Source organism: Primulina huaijiensis, chromosome 13 (genome assembly GCF_012295235.1).
Source record: "Primulina huaijiensis isolate GDHJ02 chromosome 13, ASM1229523v2, whole genome shotgun sequence".
Classification (NCBI taxonomy): Eukaryota; Viridiplantae; Streptophyta; class Magnoliopsida; order Lamiales; family Gesneriaceae; genus Primulina; species Primulina huaijiensis.
The window spans coordinates 14,288,320-14,312,878 of NC_133318.1; the positions used below are offsets into that span (position 1 = coordinate 14,288,320).

General features: G+C 39.5%; 2 protein-coding genes across 3 annotated transcripts; one reads left to right on the forward strand and one right to left on the reverse strand.

Annotated features, from left to right (window-relative positions):
• The first annotated feature begins 871 nt into the window (after window positions 1-871).
• Window positions 872-3,008, forward strand: LOC140991371 (uncharacterized). Of its 2 annotated transcripts, none has more exons than XM_073461291.1 (5): window positions 872-1,072; window positions 1,154-1,390; window positions 1,986-2,280; window positions 2,365-2,442; window positions 2,552-3,008. In XM_073461291.1, the coding sequence occupies exons 2-5, from the start codon at window positions 1,173-1,175 to the stop codon at window positions 2,600-2,602; spliced, it is 642 nt and encodes a 213-aa protein (XP_073317392.1). In that variant the 5' UTR covers window positions 872-1,072; window positions 1,154-1,172; the 3' UTR covers window positions 2,603-3,008. The 2 variants fall into 2 exon arrangements, with proteins under 2 accessions (XP_073317392.1, XP_073317391.1); XM_073461290.1 differs by having other exon boundaries at window positions 875-1,074; window positions 1,170-1,390.
• A 160-nt stretch (window positions 3,009-3,168) lies between these two features.
• On the reverse strand, window positions 3,169-18,772 carry LOC140991370 (calpain-type cysteine protease DEK1). The gene is made up of 32 exons (XM_073461289.1): window positions 18,466-18,772; window positions 18,180-18,310; window positions 15,928-16,178; window positions 15,178-15,360; window positions 14,937-15,072; window positions 14,581-14,711; window positions 14,364-14,478; window positions 13,302-14,277; window positions 13,073-13,183; window positions 12,301-12,359; window positions 12,061-12,223; window positions 11,387-11,660; window positions 11,118-11,268; window positions 10,886-10,997; window positions 10,632-10,797; window positions 10,412-10,482; window positions 10,194-10,285; window positions 9,888-10,050; window positions 9,727-9,798; window positions 8,506-8,883; window positions 8,303-8,418; window positions 7,922-8,219; window positions 7,321-7,640; window positions 6,801-7,152; window positions 6,352-6,672; window positions 5,839-5,943; window positions 5,550-5,678; window positions 4,795-5,175; window positions 4,576-4,713; window positions 4,169-4,405; window positions 3,645-4,069; window positions 3,169-3,574 (listed from the first exon to the last, which is right to left on the reverse strand). Exons 2-31 carry the CDS (start codon window positions 18,299-18,301, stop codon window positions 3,764-3,766), a joined length of 6,429 nt encoding a protein of 2,142 aa, XP_073317390.1. The 5' UTR covers window positions 18,302-18,310; window positions 18,466-18,772; the 3' UTR covers window positions 3,169-3,574; window positions 3,645-3,763.
• Between the last annotated feature and the right edge of the window lie 5,787 nt (window positions 18,773-24,559).

The following is a 24,559-nucleotide window of genomic DNA, read 5'->3' on the forward strand; positions in this document are numbered from 1 at the left end:
TTTCTACTTATGCAACTGTTACTAGGATAGTTAACAAAATCTTATAGGTAATATAAGTATTTGAAAATAAATAATCCAGTTTTACCAAACACTGTATCATTTTAAAAAATTGTTGAAGTTCTATACAATACTTCATGAAGCTAGTTAAAGACTAACTCGTTAACTTTTCCAAACTCAACAAATGCCCAAAAGTCTAATGATATTATTTAAATTGTTCAAACCGAACTTGAAGAAAAGATCGCGTTTGATCAGTTATAAACAAAAAAATCAGATTACTCTTATTTTTATTTAATATTGAGCCAAAAAAATTTATTTCAACATATCATCAACTCAAAATATATATATTGGATCTCTTCAAAGACCGAGCTATGAAGCGATGGCCTCCTTGGACTAAGGTCCGGCCCTGAGTGTGTATTTAACTAAGTTATAGTATGTGAAGTAATATATTTAAAATCGTGTTAAAAAATAAAAATTTTCGTGGGTGGCAGATCCCGGCGCTTGTATAAATCTGGATCGGGTATTACAGAAACCCGAATTTTAAAATTAACCCGACTTCTCGGGTATCGGATACCATCCCTGCCCACTTTAATGAATTTTGGGCTTTAGTTGGTCCAAGTAGGCAGCCTAGGCCCAAGGAGTTTTCATAAGAAGAGCACGAGAGTCACGTGACTCAATATCTCCAAATCCATTTCATCTCATCTCTTTTATTCAAAGAGATTAGCGGCCCAGATTCTCCGTTCTAATTATCGGCTGACGATCCCACAAACTTACAAAAGAAATAACATTTTTTTAAAATAAAAATAAAAATAAAAATTTGTTCAAAAATAAAAATAAAAATAAATTTTATATTCTATTTGTGTGGAATGAAATTACATAAAGTTGAATGATAGTTTCCATTACATCCATTTTTTTTTGCAAGCATAGCAACTGAGAAAATCTCATCTTGTGGTTTGCGCAGCAGATTTTTCTGCAGCAATTTCTCTGTGCATATTCTCTTCCTCTGCATTTTTCTTGCGTTTTTTGGTTTGTGTTGACGGAGGGTACTCCATTATCATCTGCTACAGATCTTGAGGTGTGTTTGGTTTTTCTTCTTGTTTTCTACTAAATTTTATATATTATGTGAGTGCAAGGATCTGAACTGGTTGCTTGGTAGTTTGCTGATTCTACAGATAATGGATAAGTTGCAGTGGGGGAATAGAAAGAGACTAAGGTGTGTAAAAGTGAAAGATCCGGATTTAAATGGGAAAACAGATGGAAGCGGCGGCGGTGTTATGAAGAAGAAAATAACTTCAAGGGTTGTTGAAAACAACCACCATGATAATAATATCAACAACGGCAGTAAAGATGGGCTTGGTTTACCTCCAGTTCCATCTCCTCATCGTCCGAACAGGTAACAGAAGATTGAGAATTTCAAGGAAAGATCTCATCTTTCTTGGTTTTTTGAGTTTCCCACTTCCATAATGACTAGATTTGCTTTTTCTTCCTGTTTTCAATTGTGTTTTTGGTGGTACTACAATTGGAAGAAAGGATCCTTCTGGGTTTTTTTTTAAAATATATTTCTTTTTATTCCAAGTTTTTTGTTTGAAGAGGGTGCTTCTGGATTTCTTCGTTTTTCCTTCCTTTTTTTCAATTGACGTGGCTCTGGAGTCTTAAGTTTTCGATTTGTTTTCTTTATCTTAAACTGAGCAGGGTTTTGTCTATCTTTAATCAGAAAGATTAGATAGGAGTTGAGCATCTGGTACAAGAAAATTTGTACGACGGGTAAAACTCGAACATTCTTGTGGAGGTTTTGGTAGCGGTTGTTGGATCCAAGTATATGCTATTAATTCGTATTATTGTGGTTGGTTGATGCTTACATATCCATTCAGATTCTCATCTACCTAAATTGTTTTCTACAACAAAACAGAGAGTGGATTGTGTGTAAGAGATGTATGCAAATAGATGCGTTTTTCAAACTGGTAATGGGCGCATAATATTCACTACAGGGAATTGGGGATGAGTAGATCTGGTGCAAATGATAACCGTAAAGCATCAGCATCTTCATCTCCTGAGAAGGAAGACAGATATTACACGACGAGGGGATCCAGTGGTGGATTCGAAGATGGCAACAAGTCGCTATTTGCAAATCCTGCTAAGGAGGAAAATAAAAAAATGGTTTGGCCAAAGTTGCTAATTTCTTTATCTAATAAAGAAAAAGAGGAAGATTTTATGTTGATGAAAGGATGTAAACCACCCCAAAGGCCAAAGAAAAGAGCCAAGTTGGTTCAAAGAACCATATTGGTGAGTGAATTCGGTTTGACGAAAAAGTTGTGTAAATCTAAATGATGCATTGAGATATAATGACATTGTTTTACTTATTTGTAGTTGGTGAGTCCTGGTGCGTGGCTATCAGACTTGTGCCAAGAAAGGTATGAAGTGAGGGAAAAGAAGACCTCTAAGAAGGTACTCAAGATTTTTCTTTCGGCCTTCACTCTCCTGTTCGATTTTACTTCAAATGCCTGATTCCGATCGCAGAGTTTTGATGTCATTTCTTATTTTTATTTTTTCGCAGAAACCAAGAGGATTGAAGGCTATGGGAACCATGGAAAGTGATTCGGAATGATTGACTTTGCTGCGAGGGATTTAGTGGCAGAGAATTGTTTTTTCAACCTTATACATGCAGAGAGGATTTCAATTTGAGATGTTGCCCGCACTTTGATTTGAATTCTTGAAGTGGTATTCTTTAGTACAGCTATTCCGAGTTCTGCCTGATATATTGTAGTGACATTTGGCTAACACGCAGATCACGAATTATTTGTACCAGTTCACAGATAATTTCAATGGGGCTTACTCTTCATTTTTATACTGTATCTTATACTAGGGATTTAAAAGACTGAGTGGGTCATAAATTATTATTCTTGCTCGGAGAAACACAGTAAAGAATATGTTCTTGTTCCTATGTATTCAGAAGAAGACAGTGAAGGGCAAGTTGTCGCTTAACGACCATTTTTATGAACTATTCTGCTGGACATCACTTTTATTATAATATAAGGGTGCAACTCATTTGCTATAATTTTGTAGCTCATGCCATATTTTAACAAAAAAATTAGATGTAAACAAATGTAAAAAAGTCTTGAATTCGTCCTGTTTCCCTTCTACTAAATTATGAAGATAGGCACTAGTATCAAATAGATTAAAGAAGAGGTTGGATTAAGGTTAAAAAAATTAAATGTTTTTACAAAGAGCTTCGGTCACCTATCTAAAGCTTCAAAATTGTAGCTGATGGATGATTCAGCCACCCACATATGGTATTTTTGTAAACCTATAAATAACTAACAGGAACAAGTGTTACCCTACTCTCCATGCTGCTCATTTACAATTATAATGCTACTACCTCCTATACTTTGCCTTTGTATGCACAATTTTACCCTTGGTGGTGAAGGCAGGTCAGATTAGATCGCCTAAAATAACCATGAACTGATGCCGCTGTTCACAGATCCCAACAGATGATAGCAATTCCACAACAAAATAATGTGATTGCATGCAGCTTGGCCGAAACATTGAGGGTTCATTTGCCTGGTGTAAATTTTCAGTACTGGAAAAACAGAAGGATGATGACAAACCATGAAACTAGTATGATTAGTTCAACTTGAGAAAATTCTTACCATGAAACTCTGCTGCCCATTTTTGCTCGTGTCTGTGATTGGGGATGCATATGAATGGCCACGACATAGCCAAGCAAGGCAGACTACTCCTGCAGATACTGAACCCAATGGACTGCAAGCTATAAGGCTTCGAGCGCCACCGAGGATTTAGTGAATACAGATAAAACGAAGGGTGCCTCTTCTCCAGGGTGTATTGTTGTTGGTACTATCGTGTACCCCTTTGGATCAGGATCCAGGACCATTTCACATGATATTTCCCGAGAATTAACATAATCAGTTCCTCCAACTGATTCATGCATATAAATATTGTAGGCAGCACGGCGGCCTCGTGTCTTGAGAATCCTCATGCCAATATAGAACATCATGGAATCATGGCTCGATTGGTAATTCCTGAAACCTGCTGTTGTTCTAGAGAAACTCACCCCCTAGCAATTTGGGTCAAGGCCATGTTAGTATGGCATTAAACAAATGGAATGAAAGATCTCAATGTCTAAAGTCCAAGTACTGTACATAGGAGGCTACACCTGAGTCAAGGTAATGAAAACGTGAATAGGCAACGATACATCAGGTCCAGTTGCCCTCAACCGGAATTGTGGATTTTGATGCCACGTATCATAGTCTTGGCAGCCTCCAGCACTGTAGCCACGCCACTGACTGTGGAGGGAATAAGTCATCTCAGATGGGTAGACGCGGCATACATATATTGACCTGAAATGAATTTGAAAATCTTGCCACGACATCCAAAATATACCATCTTGTGCCTGTTTCAAATTCACATCATCAGATGTAGCAAAATGAAATACATAAAAGTTTTTGAATGTTAAGTATATGCAAGTAAAGATAGCATAGGATGCTATTTTCAGAGGATGACATCCTTTGTAAAACCGCACAATAATTAAAGACCAATTAAAGAGAGCAGAAATTCAATAACCTGCTGTACATGCTTAAGCTTGTGCTTCATCCTATCAGTCCATTCAGGGGATGCATCGGACCAAGGGCCATTCCACTCAACCTCGTTTGCCCAAGGATTTCTGATCTGAACAAGTTTGTGGCCGTCCACTTCGCGTACCTGAACAATTAGGATACAAAAGAAGTGATTGAAATGTTCAAAGTTATCGAGACATCACAGATACACTGTGGATCGACATACTTGCAATATTGAGTATGCATGTCCTTGCACGATTCCACAAGAAGAAACATGCACATCTGACCCTGAAGGGCTACCAGCACCAAGCAGAAATCCCTCTTGTTTAAAGCGCAACAGTTGAGACCATAGTCTTCCACTTGCAAGATCAATCTGTGATTGAGAACATCTCATATCGATCTCCTCCCCAGCACCTCCAGTAAGGTCTACTAGAGCATCTTGTACAAGACCACCTTCTAACGCTTCATATGAACCATGGAGCTTCGCATATGCCTTTTCCAGTACAGAGACCCACAACTCATTCACCTTCCGGCTGGTTGCAAATGCTGGTTTGCCTGGTGATTCGCAAGGAATCCAGTCATCTACAACGACAGGAACCCATTCCCCCTGACATTAAGTAAAGTAAGCGTTATTTTCAAAATAAATCAGACAATCACAGTGACAATTTACCATGGCCTTCAGTTAAAAAACAACAAAAAAACCCAAGAACTTGCAGAGTCTCAGTATCATTACTACTATGAAGAATTGGAATAGCTTCCAATTCTGCAGTAGAACAAGCAGCAAAAGCACTGAAATGAAACTCCACATATGAAAACATTAAAAAATGTATCAAGAGAGGTCCTTTACTGCTTATATATAATTTAAAACACCTGTAAGCGCGGCTCCCAAATTCTTATGAGCAAAAATTGAACAATATCAAGTTTCTGGCAAAAGAAAGATAATAATTTAACAAAACAAACGTGACTAAGAAACTAAACCACCTGAATACAAAAACGAACTGTATATATTCCTTCTTCATTGTAGTCTGGAGTGATAATGACTTCTGATATGCGTTTAACCTCAGCCAGAACAGCAACAGCACTCAAAAACCAACAATCGCCCAATCGACCCTATTCAAGGTAGATTACAAGAAAAAAATTAAGAACTAAACAAGAATGAGATGGCACAGAGGCAATGCCCCCTCAACCTGTAAGAGGACCATACACATTCACATACACGGCAGAGGAAAATGGAAACAGGGGAGGAAGGGAGAACATGCAAGTGAAAGACCTGACAAACATCAGAAGGATTTGCTGTTCCCAAAAATAAGCGTGGAATAGAATCCAGATGCTTCTCTTTGACTATTTCAGTAGGTCTCATCCATTGAGACACAACCTATGAGAAAGATCCAGCAAAGTTAAGAAGCAAAGACAGTAGAGCGGAATAGCAGTGACAGGTTTAAATAAGCATCCGTTACAGGAAAAATCTAACTATTTGATTAAACTCGAGGTCCCTATACTAACTTTAATTTGGTGAAATCTTATTAAAAACTACAATTATACTATTGTTATATGACTTTATTAATGATTCCNAAATTTTCAATATCTTCTTTATCTATATTTTAAATTTCAATCCTATCATAATCTATATTTTTAAATGTTTAGATAGTCTATCTCTCTTAATAAAATAATATAGAAAAATCATTAATTTGAAAATACCAAAATTTATCATGTTAAATAAATATTTCTAACTGTATAAGCACGTAATGCGTGCAAAAGAACACTAACTGATGGAATAAGTTACCTGCAACTTCAACGGGGGATTTCCTGGATCCACAAACAATGATCGATCATTTGGGGGAAACTCTTGATCAGTAAACTGTGATTCTCCTCTTGCCAAGAGAGCTTCCTTAACAGCCAATTCGACAGAGTGCATACGTAGATTGATTTCCTCCTGAGTCTCTATCCTGGGTTTCCTCAACCTTCTGGCAAAAGAATCAACATCTACAACAATCCCTTCCCGATCCACCCTCCTCTTCCTCCCACTTGAATATTGCCCATCCCAGTCTACCTCATCTCTATCATAGAGATCAACCTCAGCGGGATCACTCTCCCAGTCCTCAACCTAATATAAAATGGCACAAAAGACCAATCAGAAAACAGGTTAGAAGCACCAAGGTGTATTACAAACTCACATGGAAGTTCAAATCAAGCAAAAATTGTAAAAACAGAGGAGCAAACTTAAGCACAAACCCTAGGAGGTGAATCTGCCCACTGGCAGTTATCGTCTAGGTAATCAGTAAAGTTGTAATCTCCAGAACCCATGGCAGCTGGCAGAGCAGCAATCTCATCTTCATTCAAGCACCTTCCCCAAAGGAAAACATCCATCAAATGCATCTTGGATTCAGTTCCCTCGCTGTCAGACCTCCCAAATGCATCCATATCTATGGGTGGTCTAACACCAATCCAAACATCTGTTCCTTGTTCCCACACACCATTACCGATGTTGAGTGGCAGCCCAGACTGATATCCATCATAACCACCATCGATGAAGCAAGTTGCCTCACCTAAATCAGCATCGATTGTCATTGTGACAATATGCCACCTGCAAGAGAGTGAATCTAAGACAAAGCATGAAGGCACGTGAAACCCATTGAAGTGCTGACACTCGATGACGAAAGGGGCATAGACGACAAAAAACTAAATAAAAAAAAACATGAAGATGAAAACATTCAAGGAGTCTATTGATGGTGGCAAGAAATAAGGTCATTACCTTCCATCTGCAATACTGGACGAACTTATACTCCATTCCTTGGAAACAAATGTCTGTCTATCACCTTTTGTAATCAAGCGAAGGCCAACTTGTCCAGCTTCAATTCCTTGTTCAGAACCAGCCACAAGAATTTCCCAACATATATTGCTCTGAAATTCAGTGCCCAACAGACAAACTGGCCCAGACTCAGGCTGAACCATCACCGCGATTGAGAAGCTAACTTTCTGGCTCTGACATAAACTAAGATCGATCTGACCATAGTGCCTGCCACTTGTTGTGGGCTCATCATCAAGCACACATACAGCTCCAGTAAGTCCAGTCTGCAATAAAAAATTAGACAAAGGAACACTGTCATCAGCAATTTATGCCTTCACTGCAAAGCTTCAAACCTAGTCAAATTGCCTAGATCAACCCAACCGATCAATCGAGACTCATGCCTCACTCCCCATCCACCCAAAAAAATATAACAGAAAGATAATCGTGTGTAATCAAAAATGACTGCAACAATAACTTACCTGATAGGCGAAATGCTAAAATCTCAAACATACAGAGTTTGGCATGCAACTTACTGAAGCAAAGTAAATTATAACATAATAGTCACCTGAAGTGCACGTTGAGATAACTGAGTTGATCGTATCCTACGAGCAATGTTTGAGACCCGCTCTCGCGCAAAGGAATCATCAAGCACTGAATCACCACCTACAGCCCGAACGGCAGCTGCCATGGCCACTGCTTCTCTACTGCCAGCATTTGGAATGCTTGATATGAGAGAAGCTTCTATCTCCTTCCATTTGCGTTCCTCTTTCTCCAGAAGAGCCTTTCTCCTTTCTTTACCTCTTCCTTCCTCTTCGCGCCTCTGCATCAAAACTTCCTCCTCTATCTCCTTCTCTCTTAAATAACTACAGGAACCAATAAAGAAAAATAAGGATGGCCAGGAAAAAGTAATGAAATCCACAAGATTTATACATAGGAACTTTTCAACCTCTCCTGTATAATCTCAAATTGTCTACGGTCTTCAGGCATCCACTCCTTAATTTTTTTAGCACTTAAATCCGAAAATCCTATGCTATCCAGAAACAGTCTCAGGCGAACCTCATCCTGGTAAGTACGAAAACAAAGAATAAAATCATCAGCAGACAAAACAAGAATATTCACCCATGGACAGCAGAATATAGCCATGATTACCTGCACCCTTTCTGCCTTGGCAGTCAAACCAAGCAGAAGAAGCAGATAACCACCAAACTTATCCCACATATAAACCCACTCAGTATCAATAGCTTCTTCAAGAGCGAGAATTCTAGCATGGGCACACATTTCTCTCCTGTGATCGAGGTCACTGGTGGCTTCATGACGTAAAATGTTACAACATCTCAGTCTGGAGAAGAATGACCCTATAGCCAGTTCTTCGTTTCTCAAACGATCTCTTAATTTCATGACATCAGCCCTGGGAAGCACGAAGTTTCCTGCCCTATCCCGTGCAATAGTAGGGTCTCCAACCAAAAGTGCAGCTGAACTAGCTGACCTCTGAGGAGCGGAGTAAGTTCCAGATAATGCATTTCTAGTCTGCAAGGAATAACTGAATTTTAAATCCAAGCAAGACTGCAGTCATTCAGACAACCAAAAGTTTCAGATTTCAGCATGATTAGCAGAACAGCAACTTTTGGAATGGAATGGCCTTTAAGAAATCAAAATCACCTTCCATTGACAAAATCACCTCTTTCCTTTTATTTTCATACGTTTTTAGTACTTGCTTCACCCACATGTGGCACTGAATACTAATTTCGAGAGATATAACCACAAGATCAAGAAATTCAGAAGCTACAGACACGTGTATCGACTTGTATACGACACCATGGACAAAAGACATAGTAATTCTTGAAAGTTTGAAGAGATGGCAAGGAATCATCACAGGTATACGCATGCACGCAATCACACACACATTCAATGTAAATTACATCGCAGTTCAATCAATTATGCAAACACTAAACATATAATTAGTTAATCACACTCAAATTAGAATACATGCAAACAACAAAGTACATAATCGTCCAAGGCTTCAAGCTTCCGGCGTTCGAAGAACTTGTAAAGGTTTTTTCGAACCTCAAAAGCCTTTTAAATACCAAAGTAAGCCTCATTATATCTAGAAACAACTTGGACAAGTTCCTGAGCATGTTAATGTGCCAGATCCCACATTTCAATTTTGTGTTTTGTTTAATTAAGCACACCATATGCAGAGTGGAAGCTATGTACTTTTTAGCATGAATCTGAAACTGCTCAAACTTTTTATCCACATTTTAAATTGTTCTTATTGAGAAGACACATTTAAGATATGATAAACTTCTCTTCAGAGATTTGAGAATAGCAAATTTAACTTTCACTCATTTCTTCTTTTAAACAAGAACGCACCTTGGTGGCAGATCTCGCAATTGCCTGGATTAGAGTTTCCTTATTAAGGAAGTGAACCGCATCCTCCAACATCTACAAAATTATAGAATAGAGCGAGTTGTGACTATTCCAGAGTTATAAATGCTAAATTGTGTAGATAAGTGCCAGGTAGACTGCAAAACCTCAAGAGTTAAGCACGATCTTGAGACAGCAAAGCCAAAAGCCACAACAAGTGTAATTGCTGAAACAGCAGCACCGGCAAAAGGTGGGTAAATTTTCAAGCTGGCAACAACACCCCAACCTTCAGTAGCCAGTGCAATCCCGTAAAGCACAAGAAAAGCAGCACTGGAAACAGAAGAAAGATTGAACACAAATAGAATATTATGCAGCAACTAGCTGAGTCATTCATATTAAAAAAAAATGCCTAAGAAGTTACATATGATGGAAGAAAGAAACTAATATGATGTTAACGAAGGGATGTCACAAACCTGACATTTTTTCCACAATCTGCATGAGCATCATAAACATATACAGGTAACACTCTAGGAGAATAAACAACAACAGGAGGGGAAAGAAGAACCTGCAATGTAGCACAGTGATAAATGTAGGTACACCAAAAATCAAGTTGAATACAATTGTCCCAAAGACTAGCTAAATTAAAGTGGCATATTTCTGTTGAACTGTTTTACGGCAAGATGTTACTCACAGTCAATGCCCTTCCAGCCAAAAGGAAAAGAAATGAGAAGTAACCAACGGACGCCCCAACAAAAGCCTTATCTGGGGGAAAAAAATTTAAGATGTTATTTAATACAAAAGAATTCTTTGAAGGTACATATTTATGAAATTCAATAAAGTAGATGAGACAAGTAAACAATGCAGTTTATTCTATCAGTGGTTTCCACATAGGTTTTTTTAAAAGCTTTCACCTTGAAACCAGCCAACAAGGAATGCCGCCAAAGCCAAAAGAAATGCAAGAAAACACACGCATAACATTTGAAACCGTGTCAAGTAAAAGTTGTTTGAAGCCCAGTAATGAATAACACCGATGGCCAGAACCAAAAGGAGCACCACTAAAAGGAATGATACACCAATCTGTAGGCAATAGAGCAAAACATCATGTAAGGTGCAGCTGAAATGAAATTTAATTTAGCATACAAACTCAGTGAAAATGCTTGCTCACCGTCCATGGATGAATCGTAACAATAATTGCAGAAATGGCAGAAAGCAACAAAACAAGACCGATCATAATAAATATATAAGCACCACGAGAAAGTTTCCAGTTGTCATCTTTCCTGCAATAATATATTGAGGATGTTACGCCTTAGAATCACTCTTATACATACCATTAACTGAAACCAATTCTGAAGGAATAAAACAACAATCCAGTCAGACAGTACATCTGCTTCACATACCATTTGAGCAGACCGGAACATAGTGATAATATCGCAGGCATGCAAGTTAATGGAAGCAAAGCAGCGAGAAAGTCAGCCTTTGTTGGAACCTGGTCATTTCTTGAATTCACAACTTTCACATATGATGCACCACAAAACGACACAAGGATAGCTACAAAAAACAAGATTTTAGTATTGTAAAGCTATATAATGCCCATAAACGGAATCAAGTAAAAAGATGATGCTTCAGAGATTTGGGTACAAGATCTAAATAGTAAATCATACTTCACCTGCAAACAATCCAATGCAACAAGCAGATGACAGGGAAAATCGGTAAGTCGAAAACCACGACACAATCGGCAGCACACCGGTGACTATTAAGGCGATTATCGAAGCCATTGCCCAGCCAATATACACTGACGATGTGTACGGGGAAGAAACCTGATTCTGGTATCCAGTCCATCCCTTGTAGCTTAAATCATCTAAAGGCTTAGCAGATATGATTCCACCAAGAGCCAGTACAGATCCAGCAAACAAGGACATGCAAATGAAAAGAACGATTCTCTGCCATTAAATTACAGTAATGTCGTTAATACCAAATGAAAGAAAGTAGAAAGGAAGTCATTAATTCCGCAACCATAAAAAACAAAAATACGCACATATCATTAACAATAATCAATTACACAACTGAATCCGACTGAAATCTTGTGCCAGAAAGCACCCATGGCCAAATAATGCAAAACAAGCAACATAACACAAAAGGTTCACAACCTCTGGGTGGTTTCTACAAAATGCTAAAATGATTTATCTTTAATAACAGTGACAAGTGAAGTGGAATAAAATATGAAGGATTTTTTCCTTTCAGGAAAAACAAGTAAAGCAGTAGAATTTAATCACGTTGCAACAAAATCTCCAGAAGCCAGCTCGAGTTACGACAAATTACAAGAAAAGTAAAATGCTATACCTCCATCTTCCCAATAATTGCACGATTCTGTATGTTGTCTTCACTACCACTTCCAGAAGCCCAAAACTGGTGACCATTGCGTATCCATATGGGAATGCCAACAGAAAGGCATGCCACCATAAGAGGAACCGTCAAAGATAATCCCAGAAGAACTGACGACTTGCTGCAAAAGATTGACAATCAGGATTGCATTCAAGTCAGCAACTAAAAAAACAAACACATGGAATCAAAAGGTCATACCTCAAGAAGGAGAGCAGCAATCCTACTGAGGTGCTCACCAGCCAAGCCACAAAGCCATACTGCATAAGATGAAAGATAACAGAAAATACATAAACATAAATGCTAGCAGAGATCCTGATAGGCAACGGTGAGGAATTACATAACATAAAATTATGCTTGAGCATTAGAACATTTGAAATTCTAATAATTAAGAAAACGCAACACCTAAAAGTAGAATGTTTGCAGGAACAATAAGGAAATATATGAGGCGCTATTGACAAACAGATTGTATATAAACAACACATCCTGATGTTTTTTACAGTTAGAACTTAGATTAACATTATCCTTCCAAAGCTTCATTCCACACAATCCAAAAAGATAATTTGACAACCAACAACGTATACTCAACAATTTGTGGATTCAACTATTTAAGAGCAATTCTTAAGCAACATATGTAGAAAGGAGATGGGGGCCTATGATATGGTACTCAAACACCGTTTGGTGCACGGAATGAGGCATTAATTGATTATATACATCTTTGTACCATGAAACTATCAAACATTTGACTCAAGTTCTACAAACATAAAGTCATAAATTATTTTGTTATCCATATTATCATCCCTATAACACACATCATTCAACATCCAATCACACGAACCAAACAGTGCCTTATCCAACCCTAGCCAAATAAGTTGAGAATGTTTAAATTAATGCTACAAACAATGGTCCATCAAATTAGAAAATATCAATCCATGAAAAGAAAAGAAAAATTTAACAACATAATCACCATTACCTTCCGAGGTTTTGAAGTCATGGACAATTCTTCATATTGCAGTGACCTAAGGAAAGCCATAATTGACCAGACAACAGGAGACAACAGCAGCACGGCAATGCCAAATTCAAACTGTAACAGAAGCATGTGAAGCTTGTGAATGAGAAAGTGGAGAATAAGCACATGCAAGTTTCTTAATGGCATTGTCATAAATACTTTAGGGCATACTTGGCATAGCCATGCTGGTTACCTGTTGATGTGTAGCATTTATCAATTTTATGGTGTTCGGGCGGAAAATAGCTACCATGGTTGTTTCCATGCTAAAGACAAAACTAAAGAGAAGCCATGCCCGTTCTGGGGTACCAGCTATGTAGTGCAGAACTAGTCTACAAAGCTGGAGCCACTTCTCCAATCCATGGAGCCTAAGTTCTTCTGAGAATGAAATTTGAGTAGGTGCAATATTGTCAACAATGTTTGAGTCAATCACAGTCGTGTTATTTTCACGGTGATCTCTATCCGCATCCAAACTACTTCTTTGCAGTAATGCAAGTATCATCGGATCCAATCCATTCTCCTTCAGCATCACAGCGAAATTAGGGTCTAGACCTTTATCTTGTAATAAACTGGTAAGTTCCAGCTCTCCATGTGCTGCTCTTCTTTTCAAAATAGAAGTAATTCTCGGATCATTCAACTTCTCTTGGAATGCAAGGGCTAAATTCAAATCTAATGCCTGATTAAGAGAATTAGATGCACTGGACTCACATCCCTGGCTTTCCAGGCCACTACTAGAACAAACTACCAAAGAGCTATTCTGATCAACATTTTTATCCATAGATGATGGCCCAACTTCAGTTTCTTGAAATACAGAACGACAAGAACTACTATGTAAAGCAAAACTCGGCCTCCCACTATCCATGCTGTTTTCACTATGAATCCCATCAACATTATTCCAACAATTAATATCGCCAGTACAAGTTGTTGCATTATTACCAAGTTGGCCTGCTTCTGCACTACTATTACGTTTTACACTCGAACCACAGCCTTCCGATGAGCTGGATGAACAGTTTTGCTCTTTTCTTCGGAATCCTTCCCTAAGACGAGTTACTGTGCTCTCTAACGCATCTCTTCTCGCAGCTGACAGATTAGTAACTGATAGATGACGAGAAACAGCAGCACCTAGCAGCACAGATGCCACAACAGCATAACTAATACAGTGTCCAAGATACCTGTAATAAGATTGAGGTGGAAGTCATGATTAACTAGGTCAAGTAAATTGAAAGTTTCAATATCTAGTCACAAGGATGGAACAAACCAATAGCGAACTCCAAAACATATCAAAAAGACACGAGATGCCCCAGCGACAAAAAGTGCAGCAACGCGACTTTTGAGAAGCTTGAACCCATACAGGCATGTTCCCACATTCCAATCTACCAAAGAAAGAAAATTAGGATGATATAATCTGTCAAGAGAACAAAACTGCATAATTTAGAAATGGAAATAACAAACTCTATTATTTCCAATGGATATACCAAGAATAATAACAGCTGCTGATGTAATTGCTCCAAGCCAATGTGATTCTTTGGCTGTCAGGCCATACAAGATAGAATATACAAGCAGAACTACAAGAGAACCAAAATAGAGAAGCCCAAGGTGCAAAGCCCTGCAGAAAATCAAATGAGAAAAAACAAACTATTGAAAACATAAAAGATTAACAATAAACATAAAACGAAATGGGTGTATACACAAGATGATGGAATTCAATTGATATAAAGTTGAACCATGCATAAAAGTAACCAACAAGCAGTTGCACGAGTAAATGTTTGTATAGCAAAGGCATAATGAAATAGAGTGTCTGAAGAAAAATCCAACGAGATATAGAACTTGCCTTCTAGACTGCCGAGGATATAATTCATTGGGATTTGGCGGTTCGGGTAAGCAAGCAACGGGGCCCACTTCAATACAATCTGAATAAGCAAACTTATATGCTCTTCTGACATATTCATCGATATCTAAACCATTTCCTGAAGAAGTCATGCAAGAGGATTGCCAAAAACACAAATATCAAATGAAAAGACAATACCGAATGAGAAGCAGTTTTGATGCCCATAACCAAAATTATGACTTACCATTGAAAACCATTCTGCAAATGAAAAGCATGTTGATTGCAAGGGCGATTGCAGACACACCAAAGAAAAAGCCTGAAGATGAATACCGGTCAGATGCTTTTGCACCTGCCGTAACATACACGGCACAAAGCTCATATGCACAAAGCAATCCAACAGCCAGAAGCAGAAGAGCAGCAACAGCCCCTGTTCAAGTTTTTCATGCAGGTTATTCATTTTTGGTTGAATATAAGTATAAAACCCATACGCGTCAGGCAGAGGTCAGTTCCATGTGTATTAAGGGCATTGGAGAGGATGGTTGAGCAAAATCAGAGAAATTCAAATCCTTTATAGCAAAATCCATAAATGACAGAAATTTTAACTGAGTCAAAGCTTAAAGGGCAGGACAGAGGGTCACAAACTAAAAGAAACATGTTTAGTACAGATTCAATGGGTAAAAATGAAACATTTAGACCAATAGAACACATAGACTAATCACAGCCAGACGAACAACAGGGCTTGCGGGCTTGCAGAAAGAGCAACAGAAGCGGAGGATGCCTAAACTTCTTCCTGATTCAATTATACACAGTCCCTCCGTCTGTTAAGACTCATATTAAGGGGGTTTTCATATCAATTAGTTGCTAAAAATGGACTCTATGAAATTGTGTAAAATTTCATGGGTCCTCCAAAGGACAAATTAAAATTCTTACTCAGAAACTTTGTTTTCATGTCAAAAAGTTCCAAAACAATGAACCAAAAATAAGAGATACATACTTGAGCTTTGCCATTGGGTTCTCCACCATAGCATTACAGAATAGAATGCCAAAAGTAGAGCAACTCCAGCCATTATAACAGCAAGACCAATTAAGTCTCGCCCTAATATCAGTATCAACCAGCAACCCCATACAATCACCACAACTACCGGTGAAATGACAATTATCCAAGCACCAAAGGAAAAAAGTCCACATAATACTCCCAGCTGCGGTCCTTGGACAAAATCTGGCCATTTTCTAGCAAATATCCAACTGAAACACAATGACGAAGAAGATTCAGTTAAAGTTCTACATGCACCCAACGAGGTATGCCTTATCATCAAGTGAAATGATGGTAAACCAAGGATCTGATTTTTTTGTGCACAAAGTAAAGACAGGAAGAAAATATAAATAAGAAATTTTAATCCATAAGAACCACCATGATCAATACAAAGGCCATCCTATCCATACTATAAATGTCATATCAACTCATCATACAGTTAAAGATAACTTTTAAAACCAAAAAAAATAGATAAAAAGGCAATAATAGCAATACGATAATGAAAATGCTGCATAAGGGTAGCTCTCTCCAGATTAGTAAAACTGAGATCACATTTAGTTATGAAATCCTTTACATCTTTTTCCATCCTTAAAAGGCTTTTCTACATCAATTTGGGAAAAAACACATATATAATCAAGCATATAAAATGAGACAAAGTAGTCAAGAAAAGTGAGAGACGAAAGGAAAACTAAATAATCACAAAACAAATCAAGGTAGACTATCATAGGTACCATTAAGAAACAGTATAGTTTCTTCAGAAACCCTATCTCATATGTAGAACCCAATTGTTGATTTTCCTGTTTATGCTAACAATTAGGTGAACAAATCCCAAAACACTACATTTAGCAACTAAAACAGCATTTAACATTCTTATCCCATAAGATTTTTTCAGTCAAGCAGTGTGAAGATGAACACCAGAATAAGAAAACTGAAGAAGAAAAGGAAAACCTGAATATTAGTGTAGAAAAATAACTTACACATTATTTCAAATGAATAATTTTGATGGGCAACGGGAAGCAAAATCAGAAATATATGGTGAATGAAAAATTATCCGTATCTCAATAAAATAGCAGGTGCTTCTTTTGCACTTACCCTGTAAAACCAAAAATAAATAAAAAGGAGCCATGGAAAAGGCACAACAATTGACATATCCATTCTCCTAAGATCCTATAAACTGTAAGAGCGTTCTCACTTTACAACCAGTTATGAGACAAACTAAAATACACCAAAAAATTGCACACCAGTTCAACTCCATTGACTCGCCAAGAGACATACTTGAACAATTAGTTACTAAAAGACAACTAGAACAGAATATACCACGGAATTTCACACCAGTTCAATTCCAATGGCTTGCCAAGCGACATACTTGACCAATTAGACAACTAGAATGTTTGGTTTTCGAAGTTATATTTCTCATTATCTATGATAAAATGGCAGGAACGTGACAATTAGATATACATGCCAAATATTTCAAAAACAGGCACCATAAATGGCAAGCAATAACTATGTGGTGGATTCGGAATCCAGTGTCATAGATACTATTCTAGTACTTCTGCTTGCTATAAATAGATTGGTCAATCTTAAAAAATAATGGTTCGAGGAAAGTCTAGTGAGATTTATTTGAAGCATTAACCTCATGCAGATATCAAGAGAAAGAAGCGCCTTACAAGAATTTCAGATCTGAAAATGTTTTTCATAAGAACCTTCCTTATTTGAATAGACCACTTACTTTATTTAATAAGAAACAAATTTGAATAATCGCTGTTCAAACAAATCCAAGATTCAAAACCCACATTTAGAAACTAGGCAACATGGCATACTCTTGCATTTCTGAATCGAGTTTAAACTGGAGAAATCCTCCACTGTCTAATGAATATTTTCAGATAAACAGTTACTGATCTGAAGAAAAAGTAACCCGTATTGAAAAATGATTCACCAAGCCCAATTTTACCAGTGTTATTTCAACCAATTCAACTATTGTAAAATGGGCATTTCAAAATCTAAATGAGACAAAATTAAAACCAATTTCAATATACACAAGGATAACCATAATCTATCATTCTGTGTAATCATCCACTGACACTGTTAGAGCTCTCTATCATAATAATCGACCAGATTAGTAAAATATAATTGTTTTTTTGTACCGGAGCAAACTTTAGTTATCCAAAAACAGAAAAGGTAATAGATATAAAAAGGAGCTAAAACCATGTTACCTATAGATGCGCCAAGGTCTCCAATTCACCAACCAGAGTATAACAAAAGAAGCTGCACCTAGAACAGAAAAGAGAGTCCCTGAAATTGCACATGCCAGGATAAACGCATGCTCATCTTCCATTTCTTTCACCTATAGTCGCCGCAAAACACCAATCACATACTAACAATTAAAAAAACTTGTGCGAAACATAAACGGTCTAAGAACCCAAAAAAACCAGAAAATTGCAGAAACCCTCAACTTAGAGGAGCGCCGAAGCAGATTTTTCAAGAAAAATATACACCTTACCTATATCAGTGAAATCGGGGCATTTCCCCGAAACTTCAGCTCGGAAAGCTAGAGTCTTCCAGCATAATGCACAGCCCCACCATAATCAACTGCAAGAAAGTTAGGTTTTGCCCTAATTTAGTAGCTTCAGCACATCCCAAAAATGAGTGAGAGATTTTATGTTTGATTGGGAGCGGCTAAGGTAAAGAGAGTCAACAATTCTTGCATTTGAAAAAGAAAATACACACTTTTTGACAAAAAGAGATTGGAGGGCTTTAGGTTTTGAGAGAGAGAGAGAGAGAGAGAGAGAGAGAGCAAAGGGGTACGGTTTTTCTGTTCTTTTTTAAAATAAAATAAAATAAAATAAAAATAATAAACACGAACTTTGGTTTATATGTGGAGGTTGTGGTTGTAAATATAAAAGTAACAGCTGGGAATTTTGTCCGAGTGGGGATTTAAGGTGATGGAGCGTCGCTGACACGCACCAATGGGATGTCTTGTCACGTTGTAGGGTGTCGTTTTGTGTATGTGAAATATGCTTCTCACCTTCCTTTGTAATCATAATTATTATTGAGAAACATTCTTCCTAATTAGAGTCCTAATTGGTTACATAATATTGTATGCAGCAAAAATCCACGCCAGTATAATCACTTGCTGCAGTGTTCAAAAATGGGGCAAATTGTAGAAAAATCATCGACCACAAACTTGATCTGTTGTCCAGCTTCTATATCAACAAATTTTAATTTTCACCGCTTGATACACTTATTTTCCATGGACTAATCTACACATTGACCATTTAACTAACCAATCTCTTAACCATCTTGCACTCCCCTTCCCTCTCCTCACCTAATTTCCCATAATTATTTTTGATTTATCATCTCTCTTTCTTCTCTTTGAACTCACGTTTCCTTCTTCTCTCAACGAGAACCACGTTTTTTTCTTTCTTTTTTCTCGGAATAACCCACGAATCCTTATCCTCTCAACTTGAGAAACAATGCGAGAAAACTCACAACCGAAGAACCCATCCACTACAACGACGAGGAGGAGCCGAAACAACATAGGAGACGAAGGCAGTGAGTTTTTTTCTCCAAGTTACTTTATTTTTGTTTGATTTCTCCATTTTTTTCTTTGATTTTTGTTATATTGTTATATTTTGTGCTGGTTCTTGTTGATTTATGGTGGTTTATTCTATTTATATTTGATACACACTGAAAATTTAGGGTTCGGTTCCAGCAGATGATACTAGTCCGAGTGCAGACCTCGAATTTAATCTAAGCCTGAAATCACAAAGGAGACCGTTAGAAGGGGCCCAGGAGGGTGTCTCGACGTAGTCTCTCCGACGCTCAAATGAGAAACTGAGAATATAATGAGAGAGCATCTAAGGGTGATACTGAAAGTTAATATAGTGAATGAATGAATTAAACGCTCAAACCTGGTATTTATAGAAGAATATATGGGCTTTTCATGGGCCACTTACTTCAGATAGGAATGGGTCGGGGAGCGAGAGTCCGATTTGGGCCTTGCTTGATGGACCTATTCATAGGGTATCACCAGTCTTCCCCTCCCGAGTCGAACTAAATCGCAGGTTCGAAATTCTATTAATTGCGTTGTCCTCGGGCTAGCAGCTGTGGGTCGTGTATTCTCCTCCTGCCGCTCATTAGGTTCCAAAAGTTTGGAAACAAATTAAATCACCTTCCAATTTTGAAGGGCCAGATCTGTGCTGGGCTCTCCTATAAATAGTCAATTCCTTCCTCTTTTTATCTTTCTCCCCACATACAATCTCCTCCCCTCACTCAGCATCGTGCCCACAACACGTCACAATCTATAGCCTCACCTCTTCCTAGCCGCGCACCGTCCTGACAGCCTCACCCTAGCCGCATGCATCCAGCGCCTCGCCTCTTGCGTTCCTTGCCTTATCCACCCCTCGCCTCACCCCATCCTCCCTTTGCTTCTCACTTGCGCACGCCCGTCCTCCCCTTCGCCCGCAGTCGCCTCGACAACCCTACGCGAGCGCTCGCATACTCGCCCAGCCTCGCCTGCACACCTACCCAGCTCCTCACCGCCGACTCTCGCCCCTTGTAGTCCTCGCCATCACCCATACTAGCCATCTCTCGCCTTCGCACAGCCTCGCCCCTCCTAGAGCGCTCGCCTACGCCCTAGCCACCTCACCAACACCCAAGTCTAGCCCCGCTCGCCCCTCGCCATCCACAGCTACCTCGTCTCCCGCCTCTCACTCTCGCCCACGCCGAGAAGTGTCGCCCTCTCCTCACCCTCGCCCCTCACCCGATCCCTCGCCTACGCCCTAGCCACCTCAACAACCCGAAAGTCTAGCCCCGCTTGCCCCTCTCCAGCCACCTCGTCTCTCGCTTCTCACTCTCGCCCATGCCGAGCACCGTCGCCCTTCATCGAGACACCCTTGCCATACTCCACAGTCGCTCTCTCCCACGCTCGCCCTCGCCTCTTATCACAGCCACTTTCTCCCTCGCGCCCTCGCCTCTTGTCAAAGTCGCCTCGCCCCTGCACCTCCTCGAGCGCCCTCACTCTTCGCCTGCAACTCGGGTCGCACACTCTCGCTTCACAGCCTCGCGCCGCGCGGCCCCTTGTCCGCACTCGCCATCTACCCGCAGCCCCTCACCTGCACTCTCTTTCAAGTTCCGTTGCCCCGATCTCCCTTGGTCTTGTTCGTCGAGTATTTTCCCACACTTCTTTCGGGTAAGTTTTCTCTTCTATCTATTTAATTATCCTTAGCGCCCATGTCTTCCTGTGATTCCTAGTTTAATTCCTTGAGTGATTCCAAGAGGTCTAGCGAGTCTGAAGAGAGTAGGACTTCCTTAGAAGATCCTGAATTTACCCTCGATTCTCCTGAGGAAGAGGCCATCAACCATAGTCATCCTGGTAAGGAAATTCTTCATGTGAATCAACAGATGAATATATCCAATGCCAATAACCTATGGTATGGCCATCTATCGTCCCACATGCCTCCCACTAGCGAGTCAAAACTTAGGGCATCATTCCCACCCCCGAAGACCGACCTATCTTGCTTCCCCCAAGGGTTGTTATACTTTTTTCCAACACCACTTAGATGCGGGTCTCTGTTTTCCTCTGTGCGATTTCCTCCAAGAGTTGAGTAGTTATTATCAAGTGCATCTAGGTCTGCTCACTCCCAATGCTTTCCGCTCGATATGCAGCTCCATCGTGTTATTTCGGGCCCTAGACCTTTCTTTAGATTGTACCACTTTCTCTTACTTCTTGATTTTGGCCAAATCCAAGGAAGGACCCTCTACGTAACCTCTCGTTCTAGTCATAAGCTTTTTGATGGGGCTCCCAGTCACATGAAGGACTGGAAAAAATACTTATTCTTCATCCAGTCTCCCAAAGATTTGACTTGTTCCACGGAGTAGTACCTTACATTTACAAAGCCTAAGCTTTCCAAGGATTTTAAGAAAGATAAGACATATCTGTGCATAATGAGTGTATTAGGAGATAGATGCTTTAGTATTCCCCAGCTCTTATCTGAAAGATCTCATGTACTATGTCGAGATATGTCAAGCAAAAGTTAAACTGAAGGAAGACGTTGGTAGATATTCTCATCTTTCCACACTTCTTGTTTCGTTTTCACTTATTATTCTCTTTGATAAAATTCTCATCTGGTTCATTGTTTTTATTCACAGGTACTAGAGTCATGAACACCATACTGCTCCGTGAGGCTGCGAAGAAGAAAGCTAGGGGCTCATCATCAGCACCCAAGAAGCCAGTTATCCTAGAAGTCACGACATGCACGAAGGAAAATTGCTCTACTGCTGCGAAGAAACCTGTTGGCTCACCCACCACTGCGAATAAGAAGGCATGCTGATCCTCCTCCCCCATAAGCGAGCCTCGTCCCCACCTCCTCAGGCCGAGTCCCCTACACAGTCTGGAAAAAAAAAGATTTCCACTGATCCGGGCCCATCAGCCCCACAGGGACCTTAAAGATGCCAAGGCGCAACATGTGAAAGAAGCCTCCTCATTCAAAGAATAAATCCTCAAGTCCGAAGAGTTCAATGAGAGTTGTGGTCCGAAAACTTTTCATTACTTAGAGGTGGGTTTTGAGAGTGCAGTCGACCTCTTCAAGGCTCAAGGCTACCCTCCAACAGGCGCTTCCACCGCCTTCATCAACCTCGAGGACTTCATAGCGAGTCTCCCTCCTGACCCTTAGATCACGTTCCTTTACTTATGTTATTTTCTCTTTAACGCAAACGATGTATGCCGTCGGGTAGTATTTGTCACGTACTGCATTGCTTTACTTTCCGTATTATTATGCTTATGGATTTTATGACGCTTATATTTGGTTATCTCCTTTTGCGTACTTCTGGTATGTATGAGACTCACTTTATGCTACAATGAGTATCTTGCGTTTGAATATACTGCTTCTTTTGAGTCTATTTCCGATATTTTGGAACCACTGGGGTAAATAAAATCGACTATAGTGCGAGCTTATCGAAGTTTTCTCCCTTTCGTCACAACTTTTCTTTTGTCATGCTCAACTCAGCAAATAAAATCTAACTTTTGTTTTCCTTTCTTCTCCTCTACTAAGCATAGCCTAAGACTGCGTTTGGTTGGAGGATAAAATAAACTAATGATTAGTATGTAAATGATAAAGAAAATGATTGTCGTAGAAATTTAATACATGGTGTAAAATATTATTATGTTTGGTAAGATTTTTAAGTGTAGGATAATTTTGAATTTTTTGATGAAAGGACAAAATTGCCCTTTCTTCTTTTTTTTTCTTTTTCCACTCCGGCGGCGGCGGCGGTGGTCTGGTGGCCGATCCGGCAGCGGAGGTGGCGGCGACGGTCCGGCCACGTTGGTGCGACCGACGGCAGAGGCGGCGACGGCTGCCGGCCGGAAGTGATCGGTCGGCGACGGCTGCGGTATGCCGGCGTCGGCTGGTTCTCGGTGGCTTCCGGCGACGATCGGCCGGAAGTCGGTGGCGGTCGGTCGGCAGTCGGTCGACGGCGATGGTTGGCCGGCAGTCGACCGGCGGCTGGTGGCGGCGGTCGGTGGTCGGTGGGCGGTCGTGGCGGGAAGTAGTAGTGAGTTTGGATATAGGAGAAGGGTAAAATTGGAAAAATAGGAAGGATTAAGAGTTGGATAAATAATCCTAGGGGGTGAGGAGTTATTATTTTATCCAGTTAATATAACCTAATCATTCATAGGAGAGATTGACTTGGTTAAATAAAAAACGTACCGCAGCCTGAGTAGATAAAATATGATTTTCAATCTCCCACCGCTTGTTCTCTACTAGACGCAGCCCAGATAATAAAAGTTCCACCTCCTCACCCATGACTCATCTGCTAGGCGGTGCCTTAGCAGGAAAATAAAAGTTTCACCTCTTAACTCTCTGACTCCTCAACTAGGCGATGTCTTAGCAGGAAAATAATATTTTTAATCTCCCCCCTCCTCTTATCCTCTACTAGGCGCAGTCCAAGTAGGTAAAATTTAATTTCTCTTCTCCCCAACTCTTCTCCTCTACTAGGCGCAACCCAAGTGGCTAAAATTTAATTTTTCATCTCCCCAACTCTTCTCCTCTACTAGGCGCAACCCAAGTAAAATATAATTTGTCTTCTCTTCAACTCTTCTCCTCTACAAGGCATGGCCAAAGTAGGTAAAATTTAATTTCTCTTCTCCCCAACTCTTCTCCTCTACTAAGCGCAGCCCAAGTAGATAAAATTTAATTTTTCTTCTTCCCAAATCTTCTCCTTTACTAGGCGCAGCCCAAGTAGGTAAAATTTAATTTGTCTTCTCTTCGACGCTTCTCCTCTACAAGGCACGAACCAAGTAGGTAAAATTTAATCTATCTTCTCCCCAACTCTTCTCCTCTACTAAGCGCAGCCTAAGTAGATAAAATTTAATTTTTCTTCTTCCCAACTCTTCTTCTCTACTAAGTGCAGTCCAAGTAGGTCAAATTTAATTTTTTATCTCCTCAACTCTTCTCCTCTACTAGGCGTAGCCCAAGCAGGTAAAATTTAATTTATATCACCCTCAAAATACAACAACATCCATTAACTGAATAGAAGAACTTGACTTTATTAAATTTCAACTGATTACATAGGACAAATTTAAAAATGAAATACA

Excerpts from the sequence above, each read along its gene's own strand:
- LOC140991370 (XM_073461289.1), bottom strand. The coding sequence starts at position 18,301 with ATGGAAGATGAGCATGCGTTTATCCTGGCATGTGCAATTTCAGGGACT. Across the intron at positions 11,661-12,060 it reads CAATTATTGGGAAGATGGAG|AGAATCGTTCTTTTCATTTG; the intron begins GTATAGCATTTT and ends ATTTAATGGCAG. Across the intron at positions 6,673-6,800 it reads GGGCAGATTCACCTCCTAGG|GTTGAGGACTGGGAGAGTGA; the intron begins GTTTGTGCTTAA and ends ATTTTATATTAG.
- LOC140991371 (XM_073461291.1), top strand. The coding sequence starts at position 1,173 with ATGGATAAGTTGCAGTGGGGGAATAGAAAGAGACTAAGGTGTGTAAAA. Across the intron at positions 1,391-1,985 it reads TCTCCTCATCGTCCGAACAG|GGAATTGGGGATGAGTAGAT; the intron begins GTAACAGAAGAT and ends TATTCACTACAG. Across the intron at positions 2,443-2,551 it reads AAAAGAAGACCTCTAAGAAG|AAACCAAGAGGATTGAAGGC; the intron begins GTACTCAAGATT and ends ATTTTTTCGCAG.